Source organism: Pleuronectes platessa, chromosome 5 (assembly GCF_947347685.1).
Source record: "Pleuronectes platessa chromosome 5, fPlePla1.1, whole genome shotgun sequence".
In the NCBI taxonomy this organism is placed as follows: Eukaryota; Metazoa; Chordata; class Actinopteri; order Pleuronectiformes; family Pleuronectidae; genus Pleuronectes; species Pleuronectes platessa.
The window spans coordinates 17,236,032-17,256,179 of NC_070630.1; the positions used below are offsets into that span (position 1 = coordinate 17,236,032).

General features: G+C 42.4%; 1 protein-coding gene across 2 annotated transcripts in view; it reads left to right on the forward strand.

The window, feature by feature from the left end:
• The first annotated feature begins 937 nt into the window (after positions 1–937).
• The window catches only part of gria4a (glutamate receptor, ionotropic, AMPA 4a), a 101,930-nt gene continuing 82,719 nt past the window's right edge, over positions 938–20,148 (forward strand). For both annotated transcript variants that reach the window (XM_053423512.1, XM_053423513.1), the window contains exons 1-2: positions 938–1,031; positions 4,216–4,374. In XM_053423512.1, coding sequence (XP_053279487.1) covers positions 938–1,031; positions 4,216–4,374 — 253 coding nt within the window. The remainder of the gene's footprint in view (positions 1,032–4,215; positions 4,375–20,148) is intronic.

The following is a 20,148-nucleotide window of genomic DNA, read 5'->3' on the forward strand; positions in this document are numbered from 1 at the left end:
AGTCAGAGTCAGGTTTGGCTGCACAGTGGACCCATGCGTCAGGGTGGATCATGTTTATAATACAATCAGCTGGGTGCGCAGGCAGGACATCTCTCTTTCTCACTGAACTCTGCCTCAGCATTCAAGACACAGCCCACCTGGAGTCCCTGAAACACGCTCACGTCCCTGCTGTCTCTCTGCCCTGTGCGCAGACACGTGGATTTATGTTGCGATGTGGGGGGGTGGGCAGGGACACGGTTTGGTTCCAAGTGCCTCGCGGAGACCAGCACTGAGTAGCGCGCAAAGACGCACGCACACTCGCTCAGACTGACCCCCTTTTAAAAAATGTTTTTACGCACAAGTCGACCAAGCCATATCGATAAGGCTACAGCTATGAATTTAGTATTACAGCAAGTTGAAGACGGCAGAGAGGGAGGGGAGATCGAGAGAGGGAGGTAGAAACGGACCGTCTCGTAGAGAGAGAGACAGAGCGAGCGAGCGAGAAAGGGATGGTGTATGTATATGAGAGAGAGAGAGAGAGAGAGAGAGAGAGAGAGAGAGAGAGAGAGAGAGAGAGAGAGAGAGAGAGAGAGAGAGGTGCGCGCATGTCCAGTTCATCCATGCAGACTCTTCTCCCAGCTCGCCAATCATTCTAGCGAGTGTCCCCCTCTCTCATCGTCTCTACATGTGCACCGGGCGCGCAGCTCTCCTCTCCTGAGCGGACACTGCAGGGGAAACAGAAAACGAACGAACCCCACAATGGAATAGGAATACTTCCGGACAACACGAGGGGGAAGACAACCTCTCTGTCATCTTTCTTCTTTATTCCCTTTTCCCCCCTTCTGACACCTTTTTCTCTCTGTCTCTCTCTCTTTCGCACCCTCTCCCGCTCCGTCTCCCTCGATGTCTCTCAACAGTTTCTGAAAGGGATTGGAGGAAAGAAAGAAAGAAAAGAAACATGTGGATTAAAATTTTTGCTTGGCACTTTCTCGGGGTGTTTTCCGCCCTATGGGGGCTGGCGACGGGGGCTTTCCCCAGCTCAGTGCAGATAGGTGAGTTGGGAGGTTTTGCTGGTTTTTACGCTCGGAGACTCACATCTGACACACTGCGCCTTTTATTAGTGGGGTTTAGTTGCTGTGGGAAGGGGGGAGTGCACCGGGACCCTTCAGGAACCAAAACACAAAAAAATACCACTGTCAACAAATGCATGCAGGGTTTATTTGACAGAAAACAAGGGATTATAGACACATGCTCCCCTCGGTCCATCCTCATACCCTGTCTTTAGCCATCTGGTTCTGTGTCTCAGATGTGTTCCACCTCTGCTGTGACTCATAACGTTTATAAATGCACTCAAACTCTTTCACTCCAATCCATTCTGTATTACTTAGATGCCTTTATTTTAAAGGTTGTTGTGTTCATGAATGTTTCAGCAAGCTTTGTTCCCTTCTAGTCTTCTTTTCTTCACTGTTTAGACACTGCAGTACTCTTGCTCTCTCCCTCTCTCCCCCTCCGTCTATCTCATTTCCTCGTCACTCTCTCTCTCTTTCTGTATCGCTCTCTCTCTCCCTCTCTCCCCATTTCTATCTCCCTTCCTCATGTCAGTGCAGGAAAATCCTGTTTTTGGTTCATAAAGTTAGAAAAATTCAAAATCAGCATCATCAGTGGTTTGCTCAGTGCATACAGACCACACATGAATGGGATCTCTCTCTCTCTCTCTCTCTCTCTCTCTCTCTCTCTCTCTCTCTATCTCTCTCTATCTCTCTCTTTCTATATATATATATATATATATCTTTCTCTGTCTCTAATGTACACTCACACACACTCCTGCAAGCATGTGTGTGTGTGTGTGTGTGTGTGTGTGTGTGTGTGTGTGTGTGTGTGTGTGTGTGTGTGTGTGTGTGTGATAATGAATGCACTGCATCACTCCGTGTGGGGGGCAGCTAGGAGGTCCTATAATGAGATTCAGCTCCTTGACACTGTCTCCCTACAGCTGCCAATAAACTTAATACGCTAAATATTTTCTGCTTGGCAAACACACACACACAAACACACACTACACACTCCTAGTGTTTTTGAAGCATGTATGTGTGCATGAAGAGTGTGCACATGCATTCATAAAAATCTACACATATTTGCTATGCATATAGCTGCAAATATACCTCTACATGCACGTACACCATGTGACTACACACTATTACATTTAAGCATGCCTACATATGTGCACGCGGGGAACATGTATGCTTGCACATACATAATGTACTGTATGTGGTCATGCAGAAGAATACATCCATCCACGCTTCCCGTCTTGCCAACTGACCGACCCCCATAAAACGCTCAAATGTACTTGATCACTCACTTGGCTCCACAGCAGCTCACTTGAGGAGTCATTTGCATATCTCTGCATTGCACACAAGTCTAATATCAGTGGAGGCACAAGCAGTTGCCTTTTTGTCTATGTGTGCGCGTAGGAGAAAGAGAGTGATAGAGGCAGACACTGACACAGACGAGGGTGTTTGGGAAATGTATTTGAACGACTGGTGCAATACCGAGTCATGTTGTGACACAGGCATGGCCGTGAATGTGTGTGTGCACGCTAATGTGAAAATCCAACCCTAAAACAAAAACGTGTTTTACTGCAATCCAGGTTCGTACCTGTAAACATGAGACTTTGCTTTTAACTAATCAGTAAGTGCAAGACATGCTTTGCACATCACCCACACATATGCAACATATGTTTGTGTGTACATGTGTGTGTGTGCTCAGTGTCTGCCCTCTGTGAGGTGCATAGAGATGTTTCAGAGAGACACACATAAAGCAAGGAGGAACTCTGCATGAATGAGACACATGCAGACAGACAGGTGCATGTAGGTATTGACGAATGCTTCAGTCAATATGTCCTGCCCCCTAACCCCAGCCCGGTTGTCTTTTGTCCCCTCCCTCACTTTCAACCTCTCTCTTGACGCAACGCCAAGACTTCACAGTCTGCAGGGGGATCCAGCAGAGTCTGATTCACTTCAACTTAAGTCACATCAGACTTCGTTTCACTTCAGTCCTAAGTACTACAGGGAGTAATGTGGAAGTGTGTTGTTAGCGTTACAAACAAACGTTATTCTCTTTCACATACATCGCTTTGTCAGTACAGTTTTGCCAGTCGCCCATTCACACACACATTCATACAGATCATCAAACTGCCGAGACAATATGCAGTTCAGTATCTTGCCAAAAGACTATTCTGCACGCAGGATGGAATCGAACTGCCGACCCTCTGGTTAGGGGGAAACCCGTTCCCCACCTGAGCAACAGACAACTTTGCCAATTGCCTCAATTCATTTAGCATGTTTTTGCTATTTTGCATTTTCTGTTACTGATACTGATACATTGAAATCATTGATCAGACCTGAGATGAATCCAAAATGTGTGAAAGCTTTTCTCAAACTGTGGCAGTGATCTGCCATTCTTTACCAAGGACACCAGATCTTTCTCCTTTTCTTTCAGGTTTAACCTCTCCTAACCTCATCCTCTTAAAACCTCTAACTTCACCTTCACAATTTCTTATCATCTCTTTTCTCCCCTCTCATTCTTATTCTGTCAGATGGACCATATTGATGTATATCCTCATTTTTAAAGGCCAACTGACACTTAGCACTCACCTCCCTCTCCCTTTCTTTTTTTCTACGGCCCAGTGTTACTCCTTTATTTAGCTGACACTTTTTGATCTGGCCTTCCTCCTATGATTTCCTTTATATTCTCCCCTACTCATTATCTCTTTGACTGCCTTCCTGTCGGCTTAGTTGTTTCTCTTCTCTTCTCTCTCTCTCTATCTGTCTTTTTCTTCAGTTTCATCAGTGAAATGCACAGTGTGGGTATCTGCAAGTGTGTCTCCACTCATGTTTATATGCGTGTGTGTGTGTGTGTGTGTGTGTGTGTGTGTGTGTGTGTGTGTTTGTGTGTGTGTGTGTGTGAGAGTGAGGATGTGCTGAAAGACAAATTACCTTTTGTGACAAAGCTAATGAAGATCTTGGCATTCTTCTCTCCCTCCCCCTCCTCTGTTTTCCTCTGCCCTCCCTCCCAATCTGTCTTTCTCTCCCCGCATTACTCTTCTTCCTCCTGTCCGTCTCTCCATCTCTCGCCACGCTCCCACCCCACCCCTCTCTGCCCTACAATAACTCACTTCCTCTCCTCTCCGTCATGCTCCTCTCCTCCTTGCCCCCTCTCTCTTTGTCCCTCTCACACCAGGCGGGTTGTTCATTAGGAATACTGATCAGGAGTATACAGCGTTCCGACTTGCTATCTTCCTTCACAACACCAGCCCGAACGCTACGGAAGCGCCCTTTAACCTGGTCCCGCATGTGGACAACATAGAGACCGCCAACAGCTTCGCCGTCACCAACGCATGTAAGTTTTCAAAGTGAGAATAAAACAAATGTGTACCTCTTTCTTTCTCTCTACCTCTGTGGGACTACCTCTCCATATTTGTTTCTCGGTCTCTATCTGTCCTACTCTCACAACGCTGCTGGATAAGGATTGGTCTAATGAGGGATTATTTAAGTGATAAGATTACGATTTCATTATCTCTGTCACGCACAATGCAGCAGCTGAGTGTTCTGTGGTGGACTGTCATGTCGCTGTAATGTGCAGGCGATGCCACTGATTAAGTTTGCCAACAATTATGGCCCCACATTGTTTTTTATTCACACTTTTTGCCCGTCCATATGTTATTCTCATTTATTTCCACTTAGCGCCATCCATCCCATCTGCAAAAAAGATAATGTGGCCCATCACGAAATGCTGCAGCTTATTACAACTATAAAATTGGTCTCGGAAACTGTTGCAGGCGGCGGTGGAAATGAGTCCTTTGTGTTCAGAGCGGAGGGGAACAGTTGGTACTTGTGTCCTCGCTGATCTTTTGAAGGATGTCTGTCTCCGTCTGTTGTCTGGGGCTCGAGATCCAATCCTTCACATGCCCTCTCGATCCGGAGGCCTGCGTCAGGGACTGTTTGTACTAGCAAGTCAGTGTTTACAAGGCTGCTGTGGGAAGCCAAGAGATTAATTGTGTTAAGTTTGAAAAATGTCATAGTAAACGAAAAAGTTATATTATGAGATAATAATCCATCCATGCGTCATCTTTACCACTTAACCTTTCGAGGGTTGCGGGGAGAGCTGGAGCCAATCCCAGCTGACATTGGGTGAGAGGCGGGGTTTACACTGGACAGGTCGCCAGTGTATCACAGGTCCAACATACAAATAACCATTCACACTCACACGGTCAATATAGAGTCCACAACATAACTATTACCAGTCTGCATATCTTTGGACAGTGGAAAGAAGTCAGAGCACCTGGAGAAAACCCACACAGAAACAAGGAGAACATGCAAACTCACAGAAGGACCACGGTAGAACCAAGATTAGACCCAGGAACCCTCTTGCTTTAGGGCGACAGTGCTGAAAAACGCACCACCCTTCCGCCTGAGGGTGGTGCGTTTTTCAGCACTGTGCGTATAATCACATTATATATGAATTCCTGTTAAATAATTAATGTTAGTGATGTCATAGAAAACCGCATTGGGTTTCTCATGATGCCTCAAAAACATTTTACGGACTAGAATGGCACCTACTAGAGAGTATTCGTCTGCCAAGGCCCAACAGTCCTCTTAAATCGAATCAAGCCGCACCAAATTGCACACACTCATGAATATCAATTACCTCAATATGCCTGATACTGTCATCACGATTCATGAATTATTCCCTGGGAAATCATTGAGATTGTAAAAAAAGGCCCATCTCCCTGTGACAAAACATCAGCCCCCATTGTTCATGTTCGTTGGCCCGTAACACCCCCCCCCCCCCCCTTTTTCCACCATGTTTCAAGTTTTTTTCGTGCATCTGGCTTAGAGACAAAACAGCAATAACAACAACATGTCCTTGGAGGAGTTGAACTAGTTGAGAAGTTGTTGGCCCATTCCGACATTTTCAATTTGAATACATACTTTCAACTTGCTTTGAAACATTGTAAAACAGATATTGGTCTGTTTTGTGTTAGAATATTTATGAATGAAAGAATAACAACAAACAAACATGACACGCCGGAACATTTTTCGTCAACAACATTATCTCAAATAGATTCTATGCTTATTTAATATTCTTTCTCAGGGCTCTGTGCTTTCAGCTCATCCCACACTGTTCTCCATAGTAACACACATGGCTGGTGGAAGCAGGCTACGCTAACTCTATTCTAACAGTCTGGGGGTTAGAGGGCCACTTGGGGGCCACTTGCAGCAGCACTCGTTGAAAGCTGCACACTTTACTGAAAATGATCATCTGATCATATTGTGTAATCACAAAGAAGATAATTCATTGTTCTTTTATCTTCTAGGACTGTGGCATGTTCCGTTTCTTGGCTTTTAATCACAGTCCAACAGTTATTTGTTTCTGTCTGTGTCTTCACGTGAAAGAAGAGAATTGATTATTTGTTTTCTGACATCCCCTGAGTGACACTGGTGAAAGCCACTATAATCTGAATGCCTTAAAAGTGCTTAGCTGTGTCTCTGTGTGTGTGTGTGTGTGTTTCTGTGTGTGTTTCTGTGTGTGGGGGTGTGCTCCTGAGTGTTTTCCCCATTTTGTTTATGTTTGTGGTTGGCAACCCATCTCTACAGGACGCCCTGTGCGTAACTCTCTTGCTCGTCTGCTTCCTGGTGAGAGAAGTGCTGCATGAGGGGAGATGATTGATCGCTGTGTGGCTGCAGACACAACAGGTGCTCGTCTGCCAGACAGCGATTGCCATTCTGTGGAAAACTGACTTTAGTGAGAAGTATTGTTTCCTTTAAACTGGCACAAAGAGCTTTAAACTGAAAATGAAATAATGCCAATGTCAAAAGGATAATTACAAAGACGTAATTGCTTTATTTCATGTGACCCATGTGGAAATCATGTTAATTACAGCCCTACCCTCAAGTATAAAAAAGGTTATAGACTATTAAACACATATACACCACAGAAACAATAGTATTGCCGATTTTCGATGTAATGCCTGATGACTGAAAACAGTTCTGTGGCCACTGATGTAACTATTTGGTTACATTCATAGATTTATCAGAGACATACAGTTAAGTGTGTGTACAGGCTTTGACAGTTTGATCCAGAGAAAAGCAGCTGTTTGCAAACTGGGCAACACAAGTGAAAGAGACCTGTCCTTCCTGTGTGCCCACCACGCATGGGAGGGAGATCAAGGTGATATCTGTTGATTAAAGAAAAAAGCATGAGATCATGAAAATCAGTTTGAACAAAATGCCAAGTTGTTCAGTGGTTTCCATCATTGTAGGGTGTGTGTGTGTGCCAAAGGGCTTTTTGTTCTCCTCTGACAAGCTGAATATCACATTGTATTGTATCGCATCATATTGTGTGATCGTGTCCTTCAGACCATACAAGTGCACCGCATCCCCTCCTCGACACTGTCATATGGTTGGTCTTACTTTCCCCTATCTTGCTTCTGTGAAAGTGATTATACTCTGATGTTTTACCTCCATATCCCATCAAACTTTAACAGCTCAATGTCAATGTCAAGTACAGAGCGGGAACAGAATCAATACAGTATATCACAACGGTGCAGTCCTTCTCCTCATGGTATAGTATCAGTGTGTTAGACAGGATACTTCAATTTCCTCCAAGTTGTAAAGGAAAGCGGACACGAGTCGCTCTACTGTCAAACAAGGCTACTGAAAAGAACAAGGATGGTTCACCTCAAAGGGCCTCGAAGTCCACACGACTTTAAAAATCACTTGGCTGTTGATTTGTGTTGTTTTAATGTATTATTAAAATGAATTTAGGCATCCTATATCCCTGGCCAGCCTGGTTAGAGGGTTTTAATGCAGCCAAATGCAAGTCACAAACAATCATAAATCAAATCAAACAGCGTAGTGGTATTTCCATGTTTGTTGTCTCCCACCCACTGCACTGTCGGGCCACATGAATGAACCTTCAATGGTTGGAGTTAATAGTTCGTCCGCCTCCTCCCACTCAAAAAGAAACCTTCCGTGCTGCATCTATGTCTGTTTCCCGTTGATCGGTGTGAGAGAAGGTTTTACATCAGGTGGCTTTTTTATAACATCAGGGGACGGGGATGGATTTTCCCTGGCGATGGGGGAGGGGCTGTGCCGAGGGGAAAAGGTGAGACACAATCATTTCTGAGGGTAAAAAACAATCCAGCAGGTGTTTTATAATCATGCGCCCACACCTTTAGCTGAACGATATATGTTACAATGGGCGACAGAAACTTTGCCCTCTCTTTCTTCTCTCAGCCTTATTTCTATTACAGCCTATCCACTTCAACCGCAGGGACCTGTCAGGGGTTTAGTTGGAAATAAATCATGCTTTACCATGTGGAAGATATCTTGAATGTTTTTACGGTGCAGCCATAAAAACATTTGGCAGGTCTTGGGTTTTAAGATTTAGGCACAACATGTTACAGAATTAGTATGTGACACTGTGTGTGAGGAATATATTTTCTTGATCTACTGCGAAGGAAAGATGCAGAAAGGACAAGGTCAGCAATAATTTGTGAGTGTCAGCAAATCACATTAAAGGCAAACTTCAACATTGACTGTGTTTACGTGCCTACCAGTATCCCAGTTATGAGGCTTATCCTGGTTTTATCCTCTTAACATCCTGTTTATTTTAACTGTGTGCCGATTCTTGTAAATACTCAAGAATCAATGCACCGAATGTGGATGAAATGTAAAGACAATTTATCCCTGTTGGAGTACAGTTTGCTCAAAGCCAAAGTGACTTGTATGTTTGAGGAAATTAGATATCCTGTTTTAAATTGTATTCATGACCCAGTGTTAAAGATTTATGTCTTCATTTGAAACACATGAGGGCTCAGAGCCAAAGGTGAGTGACGTCAGAGAGCACTGAGAGACTAATAGGTTGTTGGCTCATGTTGAAATCACTAAAGTATCTAACTGATGTCATAGCTAAGATTGTTGGAAGGTTAGTGTGTGTGTGTGTGTGTGTGTGTGTGTCTGTGTGTCTGTGTTTTCTCATTTTACTTTAACTTTCTTTTATTTGTCCTTTTCCAGAGATTATATTTTCTTATACATTGTCTGTTTACCTTTCTCTCATACCTTACACACACACACACACACACACACACACACACACACACACACACAGTTACTGGACCACATGAGAGGTATTATGAAAATGAAGCTCTTCCATGTGAACTTCCTGCTCTCTCTCTGCAGGAGACTCTATCTTTCTCCATTTCTCGGTCTTTCACACGCTCCCGTGTCGCCCTCATCTCTATGGACCCTGCCTCCTTCCTTTGCTCTCCTCTCCTTTGTCATATTTTACTGTCCGTCTTCTCCTCACAGGCGTGGTGAATGGATCTCTAAATTAATCCCTGATTCTTGCTCCGGGCACTGAGCAACGCTCCGAATTAGAATAGGGAATTCTGCCTCTGACCTTGGCCAGCTCCTCTCTATTCTAGTATTCAGGAAGCGTGAACGGATCATAAAAATCCCTGGTCCCATTTGCTTTTTCCTATTCACTGAGGAATACAACCTTTTTCTCTCCCAGGGTCACACATCCATAAATCCGCTGCCGCTGTCTTTCTTCCTCTGTTGCTTCCTGTGTGCACGTGGATACCCCTGTGTCTTTATGTTGTGTGGTATATAGATGTCTGCGCGCTGTAGATGTGTACGTCTGTGTATGTGTGTGTGACTGTTTGATGTACCTCTGCCAGAGAAGCACAGTATTCCAGTGGGCTCACGACTGTTACTCTATTCAGTGGCTCATAGAAAATAAGGCACATGAATCCACACCATCAAAAGCTGCAGTGAATGTGTGTGTGTGTGTGTGTGTGTGCACGTGTGTGCGTCTGATAGTGCGTGAGTGCATGTGCAGTGACATTTATGTCCATGCGTGTGTCACTGAGGTGCATGGGTGATGAGTGTGATGAAGAAAGCGATATGGGGAATAAGGGACGGAGGAGAAAGAAATGGAGAGAAAAACAATTCAAACGAAGAGGTGGTTTGTGGGGCCAGAGACAGGAGGAGGAGGAGGAGGAGGAGGAGGAGGAGGAGGAGGAGGAGGAGGTGCTACAGCTGAGGATGAAATATTCTTTTACTTTTTAAAAGCCACACTAACAGGAGAAAAATGTTTAAATTGGCAACACACAAATATTTTTTTTGGTAATTTAGAGTCAATTGTGTAAAAAATGTTTAGTCGAACAAACTTATTATCATTACCAGTTGAAATAATTTGTAAAAAGTGACAATTTGTTCAGTGTAAAACAAATGATAAATTCTATTCTATTGTGGACTGTACTCCACAGCCGTGCCTGTAATAATGATGATGTGTGGTAGTTTAGAAGCTTGATTATTGCAGTGATGCATAACCTCATTTGTCATCCAGAGGTAGAATAGATTGTGCCTATAGTGAATCATTCACAAATCTATACCGTTTATGTATTATTGACTGCCACAGATTGCATCTAGATGGAGGCTGCACCTGATTATCTGACTGAGTGAAGCTGTTTAATCGGAGTTTAATCCCCTGGAGCTTTCAGTCTTTTCTTGTCCTTCTGTAGTTTGGAGTTAAGGGCGATAAATCAACTTGGAGATGTGTTGGAGAATAAGATTCTGAATACATTTTTGACCCAGTTGTTGACGACCCAACCTTAACTCTCTTACTGTATATATTGTTGTTCTATTGTTGTTTTCATATTGTTGTTTGTACAGTGCACAAACCACACCAAGGCAATTTCCTGTATGTGCAAATATACATGGCAATAAAAAGAATTCTGATTCTGATTCTGATTCTGATTCAGGTAATAGAGTATGTTATTACACATTTCCCCTTTAAGAAGTTTCCACATAGCTCTGTGTCGGTGTGCGGGTCAGCTGGATGTGTATCTCTTCCTGTGATCACCTCCCTGATCTCTGACATGTTACTCTCCTCTTGTTTCTTTTGGTTCAGACTTTGCCTCCATTTGTGGATTTTGGACACTTTGTTTGCACTTATGAAGTACCTTAAGACAGGAAGTTTGCCTAAGAAGTCTTTAGCGAAGCAGCTTTTTTATTTAATTAAATTGTTCATAGTCAAACTGTGTAACTGTATTATTAAATATAAATAACATACAAAATTGTTCAGCCAGTTTAACACGTTGTTAAGTCCTATTATTTTTCTCCGATGTGAGAGAATTTATTATTACATCCATTCACATTCATTCATGCGATAATATAATTGACATTAACAATTTGCTTTAACTAACTGATACTGCTCAATGTGCGTATTTCATAAAACTTGGTGGCGTCTCTGTCCATCTGTAAAAGAAATGCATTCTGTGCGCTGAACACAGGGGGGCAGAGTCCTTGTGTGAAACAGAATTACGGGAAACCCAAAAAAGACCAAAGTGTGTGGAAGTGAAGCCTTAGACCCTCAGATGAATTTTCGTACAAATACTTCCAGTTCCATCACAGTTCTTGCACCAGTAGGTCAACTGGTCATTTACACACTGACCAATCACAATGTGAGTTTGTCGACATTATCGTTTACTACAGCTCTGTTGTCTTGTTTGTGTTGTGTTGTCTTTTCAGGTGATTCTTCATCTTTTGATGTCTCTTATCACTTTGCTGTGTGTTAAAGATGCCAAGTAGAAAACTCTCAACTCTCTATCTCTGTGTTGACAAGTAAATGGAGGCCTCTGTGGTGATTTAGTTGTTAATTAAAAAAGGTGTTAATGACTCTAAAGACACACACGTACACACAAACACATGCACACACACGTTTTCACATCCTCCCTAGATGTCCACGCTTTGAGCTTTGATCAAATAGATTGGTTGTGCACCCTGCTACAAATCTGTAGTACCCACCCACCCACACACAAACACATATACAATTAATTTGACATCCCTCCCTCTCTCTCTCTCTCTCTGTACATTAATTTGCCAACCAGTCCGTATATATTTCCGACTCCCGCTACATGCAGCATTCCTCTGTACCTATTCCGAGGCCACTACTTTCATTAAGCAGCTCAGTCATCTTGTAGATGGTTTGAGACGCTCGATAATAGCACTGTACCGTCATCTTTATCGCTGGCGTTTTGCGTGGTCATATGTCTTTTTAATGGCCACACTGGGGGAAATAGAATGAAATGATATCTGAAACCGTGGCAAAGGAACAGAGATTTACATCGCGGCGAGCCTTGGTTTATTCATGTTACCTTCCTGCTGAAAGTGCTGGGTGACTCCGCCTTGGCCCTCAAGGCATTTCCTGGCATCAAGACGCATCGGGGTTTATGTTTCAGAGGAATGGAGAGGTAATAATGGACTGATTTGAAAATCGTCCTTTTCACAGATACCTTCACTGGAGCATTATTTTCTGTCACCAGTTAGTGATAACACTGCATTTTGATTGCTTTATTATATTTTAAAGTTCAGTGGTGAATTTGATCACCTGAAACACATGTGGTAAAGAGGAACAGTACACACAGAGAAGCACTGCAGCTCGGTAGATATATCTCTATGCACACCGCGTGTCTCACATCGTGTCGTGAATCCTGCGCCTGCAAGCTGCAGAGATGGCAGCTCCACTGATGAAGAGGTTCAAAGCGGCCTCTTGAATTAAACGGCTCTTATTTCATCCAGTCAATTTAACCACTTCAACACTAGCAGTTTCACAAAGTATCTGGACTGGACTTCGCAGCAGTGTCGTTGTTTCACTTGTGGGAGTTCGTCTGACGTCCTAGTTGTCAGAGCTGCACAGACAGGACGGACAATACGGAGAGGATGAACGGAAAAGGCTGTAAGTTATGAAATCAGTTAGACTCACTCTCTCGAATAAACACACACACACACACACACACACAAACTTGCAAAGCTTGAGGACTGAAAGTGAATGTGTTGGCTTGACCACAGCCACCGCACCTCTAGTTTCCCAATAATGATTTCCTCCTAAACGTCCTTTAAACATCTTAGAATTTAGTTTTGAAGACTGATAAAGCTTTTGCTTTCAGATCTTTCTCATAATCAGTTTAATGCATTGTGTGGTAGTACTGTTGCAGAGTAAAGCTGTAGTAAGGAAAACCCAACTGTATTGGCAGTGAAGGATTTGTTTCTGCAGAGAGATATCTGGACGTTGTCATGAAATATTCAAGTTACTCACGGATTGTGTTTCAGCAGTACTGAAACCCTTCACTTGAAGGCCAAGTGTTCACAAACGCAACCCGCAACTACTAGGAGCAATGTAAAAAACCCAGGACTCTATTTAACTAAAGCAAAACATGCTTACCATACAACACAGAGGTGGACTGTTGATTTTCTTTACTAGCTTCAGCTCAGGAATAATCTCTATAAACAGATTCTGCATGTGAATATCTAGATTGACCAATCACGTTTGAGCCGGCTTTGGTTTCCCTGCTGTCTGGTTGGAGAGAAAAGGGGGGGGGGGGGGGGGGGCATTTACTGATATGCATCAGCTATCACCTTTTTAATTCACCTCTATTCGTAGGCAATCAGCTTTTAATATAGATAAGCCAAAAAGTTCTGTGTACGGCGAGTGGAAGACTTGACCTGGCTTCCAGCTGTCTACACCAGAAGCCCAAAATATTGTGTGTTGTTAATTAACGCTAAATATGCTTTAGCTTAATATGTGGCATAAGTGGTTGAGTATCTCAGCACAGTATTAGTTTCCCCCTCTTATTTTTATTTTCCTTTAATCACTCTCGGCCGACTTGCTGTATCCACTGCGTGCACGTGTGTGTTACTGCTCGTGTGGAGTCCTGTAAACGCTCCCTGAAGAATCGCTCTGTTGGGTCGTTTCATTCTAGCCTCAGCGGTAATGACCAAACATCAAGCAATACTGTTAGACCATGTCCAAATGAATAGGTTTGCTCCAGGTAATCTGATTTAATTTAGTGGTGTGATAAAACCGACTGATTCTCAGTGCGTCTCGCTCCTTTCATTAAAATCTCCACTGCCGCCAGGGAGTTAAACTGACATCCCTGCACTAGTGATGGTGAGAGGGTTTTTTTTAAGGACAGGAAGTCATTTTTGCATTCACAGCTAATGCAGATGGCTGCGTCTGCTTCGGCAGGATTAGACTACTGTATTTAATAATATTTGTCGACAGCATTTTTGTTCTTTATTAACGATTTTGTGACCTTTTTTAACAATATGTGAGACCTAGTTGTTGCTGAGCGTACACAGCATGTTTTATTCTTTAAACATGGTGCTACTTACAGTGTGATACTGTGATATTAGTTTTGGTTTTAGTATCACATTGAATACCAGATTTATTAAAATATAAATCTACATTTATGGTTTGAACATGGCTCATAACACCACCCACTGTTTTGAACCGTCTGGGACCCTTCAGGGCCAAAGCTTATGTAGAGTTAATCATTTGGAACGTCTCTCCATCATGACATTTATAAATTCAAAAGTTAAACACCCTCTAATCAAACAGCATATGGTTAGGGTTAGCTTTTGTCTTTTACTTCAGTGTTTTTCGGAAACAGTCATCGCGCTCCCTGCTTCAGTTTAGCTCACCGTTTTTCTATCAGCTCTAACACCGCCAAACCACTGGCTTAGCAACCAGCTGCATGTGGAGGATTTCGCAGGTCAAGAGCCAGATAGTCCCCTGATAAAACAATGGAGGGCTAAAAAGAGAATGAATATTGAACGTATGTTCATCAGGTCAGCAAGAACACAACTCAAATTTAATAATTGTTCAGCTGCAGATCTGAATCTTAAAAGCTGATAATGAACCAGTGTTGTGTTTTCAGCTTGAAATTACATGGAGCCCAAGTGGCCAACACATATGACATGTATGTAGGCTTAAAACATGTCACCAAAAACGCCCCAATGCCTCCAATGACATTTCAACCAAACAATGTCGATACATGAATTTAACATCCCGAATATGTTTCTACTGCAGACATCAGCTAGCAATATTTGTTCATAAACTGTAGATGCACAAAGACCATCACTTGTTACAGTGACTCCAATGAAGCCATTCAGATACTTTAAAGATTAAAGATACTAAAACTGCACTGAACGTCATTAATGAATTCTTTTTTGTGATTCTGCAGTTCCTTGAGGCGAGAGGAGACAGAGTGAGTCTCTTCACAGGTTTTATAGACGCCCTACGCCTGAAGCTGAGTTAAATCCTCCCACAGCCTGCTGGGTAGCTTTGTCTGGTTCAAAGAGAAAAAGCTCTTATTAACCGGCTGTGGTCAAACAGGAAGATTTTTTTTAAATCTACATATGAATCTCAGGTCAGGCTGCTTCCAATACATCTGTTTGCTCAAGCCTCCGTACTAATGAAGAGTGAACGATATTATTATCACTACATCTCAGTGAATACCACGGTTCCTTCAATGGTAATGCAACTTCACTTGGATAAAAAGGCAGACTGTGTGTCTTTAACACACCAACTGACCCACACATACACACTTGTACGCACAAACCCCCGCACATAAGAGGCTCTGTCTGTCTAATGTGTTTCATTAAGAACTCTATTTCCCCACTGGGTATGATCGCTGCGCCGTAAACAGAAGAAGGGAAAAAAAAGGTCTGTTTCCTCCGTCTTTGTTTTTGTTAGTTTGGGAGATGAAAAGCATGAGAAGAGATGACAGTGGATTCTAAGTGTTACGCATCGCCGTGGCAAAACACAGGGATGCTTATAGTGAATGGGGCGCTGTTCACAGTAATTGTCTGCGGCGTCTTTTTGTTGTTCTTCACTGTCTCGGCTTAGCTGCCGTTGTTTTCATGTCCTGATCAAAGCGTTTTCCACTTGCTCGACTTTTTTCTCTTTCATTCCCCGCTCTTTGCTTTTTTACACCCAGAAGCACATGCATGCACTTGCACATAATCACAAACACAATATTGCGCTTTGCCGTTGTCTCTCTTGTCTGCCCAGCGCTTTCTGAATTATATATTTGAAAAAGCAGTTTTCTGCTTTCTGCTTGACATTTCTTCTTAATTATAATGGTCACCACGCTCTCACTCTCTCTCTCTTTCTCTCTCTCTCTCTCTCTCACTCTCTCTCTCTCTCTCTCTCTCTCTCTCTCTCTGTCTCTGTCTCTCTCTCTCTCTCTCTTTCACTATAATATGGAGACACACACACACAAAATCTCATCCCTATATCCTCGTATGTGTTCGTATCCATGGATTTATGATGTGGATGAAAGGAAGGGCATTAGTTAATATTGATGAGTGCTGCCACTCAGTCTTTCTCACAGAGGCTCACTTTGAGATGAGAGGTGTGACCTTTACACACAAACACAAACACAAACACAAACACACACACACAAATAAACTGACAATTGCAAACAAAAAATACACCAATACCACCCACGCAGGTTCAGGTCATCCGTTGCTGAATTATTATCACAATAATTGATCTATTCCCACTTCACACTTCTGTGTGTCTTTCAAACCTTAAAGCCAGTGTTGGCCTTGCACCAATTCATTTTTCATGGCCCATTGGTATTCATTGTGTTGGATTCCTATGCAGCCAAGAAGTAATTCATCACACTTACAAATGAGAAGAGACAGCGCAGGAAGTAAAGCAGCTACTAAACAGATCACGGCTGTAAGAGGACTCATATGACAAGAGAGAAACACTCATTGAGAAGAAGGAAGGTATTCATGAACGTATGAACACACACACACACATACTATTCTTATCTGACAGCATTTGTATTCTTAAGTTCACCAGTTTACCTTCTGTGTTCATGCCAATGTCTGTGTGTGTGCGCGCATGTACGTGTGTGTGTCTGTGTGTGTGTGTGTGTGTGTATGTGTATGAATGAGAGAGTGAGAGAGAGAGAGTGTGTTTCTGTGTTTCGAAAGTCACATCACGGTTTGCCCACTCACATTCTGGCTCGTCTTGCTGAGGTAGTGGAGTGCATCAAATAACACACACACGTACACAAAGACACACACACATGCACATACACACACGCACCACAATCGATCTGGCTCTTCAGACAGACAGTGATGGATGGGCAATCCCTTGCTTCTATTTTTACCTCTGACACTCTGTGTGTGCGTGTGTGTGTGTGTGTGTGTATGCCTTCTCATCTTCAAAAGTATAGAGACCTGAAGAAAATCCCTTTATGACAACACAAACCACAGACGAGTCTGTACGTCTGTGCCAAGAGGATATTTGCAATAGTCTGTGTTCCATGACTAGTGTGTGTTTTACACACCCAGCAGGCTTTTCCTGGCTGAGCCACGTCTCTGTTGTTCGGCCTCATGACTCTCGTACATCTGAGACAGCAGTGACACACGGCACCGCTCGCTGCCTCACGAGGAGGTTCCTGAGTGTCTTACTCTTTTTTTTTTAAACTCCTGTGATCAGACAGGAACACGTCGAAGCCCAACACAGTGACGGGTGACAGAAGGCTGGGTCCTGCTTCAGAAGCGTGTGGCTCTGGTGCTTGGGTATGCAGTGTTAACGTTCCACAGTGTGTCTCGTTGGGATTTCTCTTCAGCATAAGAGCGTCGGCAAGGCATGTACGTTTTCCTGAGGGTTGCCTGAAACATGAACACAAAACCATTGGTTGTGCAGGGGCCTAATGATCTCACATACTTACTGAATATACTGTGTGATCGCTTTGTAAAATATCAAGTATTATTTTTGGTTTAAACTTAAACAGCAAAAAACATTAAACATACTTTTAATACTTCAATGCATCAGTTGTTTTAAAACAATAAGGTATAAAGAATATATCACTAAGTCTGCACTCTCATGGATATTTTTATAATCATTTTGCTTATTTTTATTAGTTGGATTTTATCCTGCGATTTTACTACTTTTGGTATAATATAATAAAAAATGGTCTGTTGATATATGGCATGAAACTAAATTACCAAAACGTATTGTCCCATAAAGAATATCTGATCCTCATGTACCGCTACATTCAGGAGCCAGTAGCTACACAGCTGATGTGTGAGTTCAGCAAAGTTGAGAATGAGGTTGAATTTTGTTTTAGTGTCCTGTGTATAAGGACTTAAGTGATGTTCTGGTTTATGTAAAATTTCCTCCAAGTGTGCTGATGTTTGGGTCGGATGGTTTTGAAAGACTTGATTTGTGCTTCAGGAAGGGAAGTTTAGTTTTTTTGCAGATTTTATTTGCGAGGCTCCAGTAAAAAAGGATGAATATTTTACTTAAGACCGAGCTGTAAAATAATTGATGGACTGCTGCAACTTTACTGTTATTTTCGTTTAAACCCCTGAGGGTTGGGCTCTGTGTGCAAGTCAAAAAAAAGTTAAGTTAAGGGAAGTTGCTGAATTCTTCTTCCACCAGTGGATATGGTCACCCTGCTCATGATGCTTACATCTTACATTCTCCAGCTCCTTCTTTTAATGCTGAGAATTGTAATTCTGAAACCTATCATAAGCCAGTCACAGTGAATAAAGTTTCTTTACAACGGGATTGAGGACTATAATATAAAATAAACTGAAGTGTCATGCACTCACACTCAATTAAAAAACAGGAGAATAACCCTTATGATATTGAAAGTAGTCCGGTCAAGCTGTGTGTGTCGAGAACTGTTGGTCTGTGCGATAACCCCAGTGACACTTGGGAAATGTAAACTAGCTGAGCAGCCACATTACCTCTTGGCAGTGCATACTGAGTTCAGAACAAGGTCAAAATCTTCCCATCTGGGGCCTTTTTAGTTGGAGGAGTCACCCGAGGGGGCGTGCTAAATGGGATCACCAACTGCCCGCAGGACTCCACTGCTGTTGTTTGTTTTTTTCCCTTCTCCCTCTGAATTCCTCAAGGTGGAGGGCACTGCTCACTGTCCGCTCCACATTAATCTGCTGCCTCTCTAATTATCTAAAATATAACAAGAATAGGAATTTGTATGTTAAGGATTCTGTCTCTGTTTATAGCCTGATTCTGTTTATAGCCTGTGTCCATCCATCCATCCATATGTCTGCTGTCCATTAAACTGGTTTTAATTCAAGCAGCTGAGCACCATTCATTAGCAGCTATTATTGTCTGTGTCGATTGGGCAGCTTGAGGGAGACACTCTGCTCCCAAGCCCTTGATTGAAAAAGCTTTCAAAATACAGTTTGTAATTACACATATAGAACTCCCATGAAAACGTGAAAATAGGTGTGATAGCGTGTTCGGTGTGTAAAAGACGGAGTAATTACTTTTCTCTGTTTGATTTAGCTCTGCAGCCTCTTTCTTTATTCTTAGTATCAGGGCTACGTTGAAGAAAAGGCTTTTGAAAAATACAATTACGTGAATAAAGGTGAAGGCTAAAGAATACATTTCGTAGAATCACAAGAATAAAATCCTGATATTACGAGAAAAAGTTTGCAAGATTAAATTCCAAATTTTATGAGGATCAAAAAAACAAAAACATCTTTAGGAAATAAGAATAAACCTGTGATAGTTTCACTCACGTGGTTTGTGAAAATTGTGATTAAGCATATTTTAACAAGACGCTCCACAATCTTTCCTTTAACACATCTTCTTTCTTGAAATATTCTGACTTTGTTCCCGACATATTCTGAATTTATTCTTGTAAAATTATTATTATTTTTTATCATAATTATGTTTTCATTGATTTTATTTATGATTTTCGGTTTTGTCATGCATTGATGGCTGGCTGTACAATTTGCCCCTCGGGTATGATAAAGATTTCCTGACCAATTAACATGACTGACATTTCAACTTTCTTTCCCCATTTGTAAAAACTTTTCTCGTAACAATTTTTTTTCTGGAAATATCATTTTTAAGTTTGTTTGTTTGTTGCTTTCTTTCTTTCTTTCCCTTAGAGAAAAATGTATGATTATCATCCCAGACAGCTTCTTTTGGTGCTTGTAAGGCAGTAGGTGAGGGTAGATGGCAGAAGATTTGGGTCAGGGATGTGTTCGGTCTCTGCTTGAGAGGGAGGGAGGGTTTTGATAGAGAGAGAAAGAAGAAAAGAAAGATAACAGCTCATGGCGCTGTGTGTGTGTGTGTGTGTGTGTGTGTGTGTAGTGTGTGTGTACAGTTCTTTGTCGCCATTATAATCGCATCTATCTTCTCAGTGAAAGGCAGACAATGTTTACCTGCTGTGTGATGTAACACACTGTTTTGTGCATGCTTCTCAGCAGTATATGTATATGCATGATATGATAATTGTGTTTGTGAGTCATGAAAAGG